Source organism: Centruroides sculpturatus, unplaced genomic scaffold (genome assembly GCF_000671375.1).
Source record: "Centruroides sculpturatus isolate CEXI.00-Female unplaced genomic scaffold, Cexi_2.0 scaffold2862, whole genome shotgun sequence".
NCBI lineage: Eukaryota > Metazoa > Arthropoda > Arachnida > Scorpiones > Buthidae > Centruroides > Centruroides sculpturatus.
The window spans coordinates 12517-16969 of NW_019386986.1; the positions used below are offsets into that span (position 1 = coordinate 12517).

General features: G+C 51.9%; 1 protein-coding gene across 1 annotated transcript; it reads right to left on the reverse strand.

Moving 5' to 3' along the window:
* Positions 1-79: 79 nt before the first annotated feature.
* On the reverse strand, positions 80-1226 carry LOC111616021 (the record flags this gene model as incomplete). Its single annotated transcript, XM_023357462.1, has 1 exon — positions 80-1226. A coding segment is annotated over exon 1 (1147 nt), but the record flags the coding sequence as incomplete, so codon positions are not given.
* Between the last annotated feature and the right edge of the window lie 3227 nt (positions 1227-4453).

The window sequence follows — 4453 nt, forward strand, 5'->3', positions numbered from 1 at the left end:
GTGCCCGGAGGGAGAGCATCAGTCTGTTTCCCCCCACGTTTCTTCTTAGGAGTTCTCCCTATCTTGCGCTGCAACTCGCCTTGGGAAGGACGTTTGAAATTCGCATTTCCCGACCCTGGAGGATGCGTGATCTCCCTTGATTCTACCTGCTGGCTCCCCTGAGTCACCACCCCGGTACTCCCTTGGCACGACTTCCGCAATTCAAAAAGTTCATTACGTAATACCACTATAGCTGTTTCCAAGTTCGCTATTCTAGATATAAGCGTCCGCAACACCCCCTCGTCCACCCTGGCATTGCCCGATGCCTGCTTACTCTGTGTTTGTCGTACTCTTTCTCTGTCTCCCGCCTGGGATCCAGATATTACTCTGGCTGCCTGAGCATATGTTTTTGGGGATTGGGAAGTCTTCTCCAATTTACCCCTCGCTTCCATGTGAGAGCACCTGTGTAGCGTACGCAGTTTTAATATCCGCGCCTCCCGTTGATATTCTGGACAGTGCGCTGAGTCTGCTGTGTGTTCTCCTCCACACCTTGCACACCTTATATTGTCCGCCTCGCAATCCGTCGCGTCATGATCTCGTCCGCATTTCAGGCATTTCCGACTGCCTCTACAATTTGCCTGCCCGTGACCGTAATTTAGACACCGCAAACACAGCCGAGGACGGGGGTAGAAACGTTCGCATCGAAACCGTTGATAATATAATTTTACAAACGCCAGCGGAGTGACACTGGCCACCGACAGATAAACAGTAGTACTAGGCGCCATGACACCCTCCACCTTCCGAGTAAACCGCCGAACCTCGAGAATTGGAACTCCGGCCTCAAGTAAATCGTGGATTTCCTTAGCAGATATTGTCGTATCCACTCCCCGAATAACGTAGCCTGTAGATACGCAGTCTTGGGCCAGCCGACCGTAAACCGGCGTGTCCCCCAAAGACGTAACCCCAAGGGCCGTAGCCGCTACGTCCGGATCTAATGTTTTTAGTAAAAGGAGACCATTACGCGTATAACGCACGTCCAGTATCTTCTCCGGATTAGGGAAATACTCCCGCAAAACCGCATGCAACTCAGGTGGACGCAGACGGCGGAGGGGATGGTCCCCTTTCCAGAATATGGAGTAAGTATGTTCCTCCGTAAGACTTTGCCGTATCCAACCAAGTTTTGTGACTTCTGTCACCGGAGACATAAACCGAAGCAGCGAAGGTTGCAACTCCGATTCCACCCCCATGTCCATAGACCCAGACCGTTCAGGCCGGGGCGAAGACGCCCCGACTCCCGAATATCCCGCCACCACTTGAAGACACTCAAACTACACTCCTACCTGATACGCCTGTCCCACGAAATCCCGTTCCAAAGACAGAAAATACCTCTGAACAACCCAAACAACTCCAAAACCAAGGACTAGGGAGGCAGATAACTCCGTACACTATCTCACAAGCCTTCTCTTCCAATTACAAAACTTTCACTCCGGTTGATAAACTTTCCCCTCACCAAGCGTACTCCACAGCACTTAACTATATCGATCGTTAGTTACAACACCTCGTCGATAAAAGCAATTTCCACAACACCACCCCTAGTCTAGGGTCTATTCATATTCGTTTGTTCGGCAAGCCAGTAAGAAACGTAGACTTCTCTAAATCTATTCCNTAGGTGGTGATTCACACAGCCGACCCCACCACTCCCTGCGAGCCTGCCTAGATTTCCAACGTAATAGAGCTCCCAGCTGTTTATACCTAAACCACCAACCTAACGACCCCCACTGCCTAGCCCTACGGAAGGCCCGTCGCTTCTTCGCCCGAATCAGACTGCATTCCTCCGTCCACCATGGGGGAGCCCCCCTGGGGGGAATCCTCTGATACCTGGTAAACTCCTTACACACCATCTGAAGAGTGCCCAAGAAGGCAGAATATTCTCTCGGACGGGAAGCCTCCTGTTCCCAAGCTGTAGCTATGCAATCCCGAACACGACCCCAGTCCGTATTTAAACGGAACCTTGGCGTCACGCCCTCCACTCCCCTTGGTAAAAGAGACACCTTCAACTGGATCGGAGCGTGGTCGCTGGTAACAGTGTCCGTACCAGGTCTCCACGTTGCCAACCCCAACAGATCGGGGGTACACAGAGTTAAATCAATCGCCGAGGACCCTGACCTGTGGAAAAAGGTAGGTTCACCCGTATTCCAACAACACCACCCGTTTGACAATATCCAATCAAACAGAGCCCTGCCCGCTGCGTCCGGGCGAGTACAACCGTAGTCCCAATAGGGATGGTGAGCGTTCCAATCGCCCGCAATAATACGGGAATTGGACGGAGCCAACCTCCAGCCCTCAAGTTGCTCTCGATCCTGAATCCCCGTTGGGGCATAGACATTAACCAATGATAAGGAGAAATCCCCGATGAAAACTCTCACCTCCAGAGTTTCCAACCCTCGCACACCAAGGCCCGGCGATTGGAGCACGACCGGCCATTTGTCAGCCACCGCCGTCAACAGCCCTCCCCCCGGTCCTGTAGACCGATCAGAACGAAAAATAGTAAACCCCGGTAGGGTAAAAGACTGTCCTCCCGTTAACCACGTTTCCTGGATCATGAGCACATCCACCGTTTGAAACCACTGCTCCGTTAGAAGGAGGTCTCTTTTTGCCCGTAGTCCGTGCGCATTCCAGTGAACAATCGTAAAATCCCGCCTCTCCCGCCGATTGTCAGACATTTGGGATAGAGGTAAGAGATGGACGCCGACGGAGTTTTGCCAACTCCGCTGGTGATGCTACGCAGTGATCATCTATAATTTCCGTTCTACCCGACCTGTCGCCGATTTCCATGTCAGATACGAGACCCTCGGATTCCGAGGTGCCCGGAGGGAGAGCATCAGTCTGTTTCCCCCCACGTTTCTTCTTAGGAGTTCTCCCTATCTTGCGCTGCAACTCGCCTTGGGAAGGACGTTTGAAATTCGCATTTCCCGACCCTGGAGGATGCGTGATCTCCCTTGAGTCTACCTGCTGGCTCCCCTGAGTCACCACGCAGGTACTCCCTTGGCACGACTTCCGCAATTCAACAAGTTCATTACGTAATACCACTATAGCGGTTTCCAAGTTCGCTATTCTAGATATAAGCGTCTGCAACACCCCCTCGTCCACCCTGGCATTGCCCGATGCCTGCTTACTCTGTGTTTGTCGTACTCTTTCTCTGTCTCCCGCCTGGGATCCAGATATTACTCTGGCTGCCTGAGCATATGTTTTTGGGGATTGGGAAGTCTTCTCCAATTTACCCCTCGCTTCCATGTGAGAGCACCTGTGTAACGTACGCAGTTTCAATATCCGCGCCTCCCGTTGATATTCTGGACAATGCGCAGAGTCCGCTGTGTGTTCTCCTCCACACCTAGCACACCTTATATTGTCCGCCTCGCAATCCGTCGCGTCATGATCTCGTCCGCACTTCAGGCATTTCCGACTGCCTCTACAATTTGTCTGCCCGTGACCGTAATTTAGACACCGCAAACACAGCCGAGGACGGGGGTAGAAACGTTCGCATCGAAACCGTTGATAATATAATTTTACAAACGCCAGCGGAGTGACACTGGCCACCGACAGATAAACAGTAGTACTAGGCGCCATGACACCCTCCACCTTCCGAGTAAACCGCCGAACCTCGAGAATTGGAACTCCGGCCTCAAGTAAATCGTGGATTTCCTTAGCAGATATTGTCGTATCCACTCCCCGAATAACGTAGCCTGTAGATACGCAGTCTTGGGCCAGCCGACCGTAAACCGGCGTGTCCCCCAAAGACGTAACCCCAAGGGCCGTAGCCGCTACGTCCGGATCTAATGTTTTTAGTAAAAGGAGACCATTACGCGTATAACGCACGTCCAGTATCTTCTCCGGATTAGGGAAATACTCCCGCAAAACCGCATGCAACTCAGGTGGACGCAGACGGCGGAGGGGATGGTCCCCTTTCCAGAATATGGAGTAAGTATGTTCCTCCGTAAGACTTTGCCGTATCCAACCAAGTTTTGTGACTTCTGTCACCGGAGACATAAACCGAAGCAGCGAAGGTTGCAACTCCGATTCCACCCCCATGTCCATAGACCCAGACCGTTCAGGCCGGGGCGAAGACGCCCCGACTTCCGAATATCCCGCCACCACTTAAAGACACTCAAACTACACTCCTACCTGATACGCCTGTCCCACGAAATCCCGTTCCAAAGACAGAAAATACCTCTGAACAACCCAAACAACTCCAAAACCAAAGACTAGGGAGGCAGATAACTCCGTACACTGTCTCACAAGCCTTCTCTTCCAATTGTGTTAATGGCTCCTAATCTCCATTCCGAAGACTATTCGTCGTTCATCTCATCCACTTCTGCGCGCCTCATCCGGCTTCACTTGACGTTCGGTTTTTATACTGTGAGGTGACGTCACAATTCTGAATGAGATCACTCCCCTCATTTACATACTTATTCGC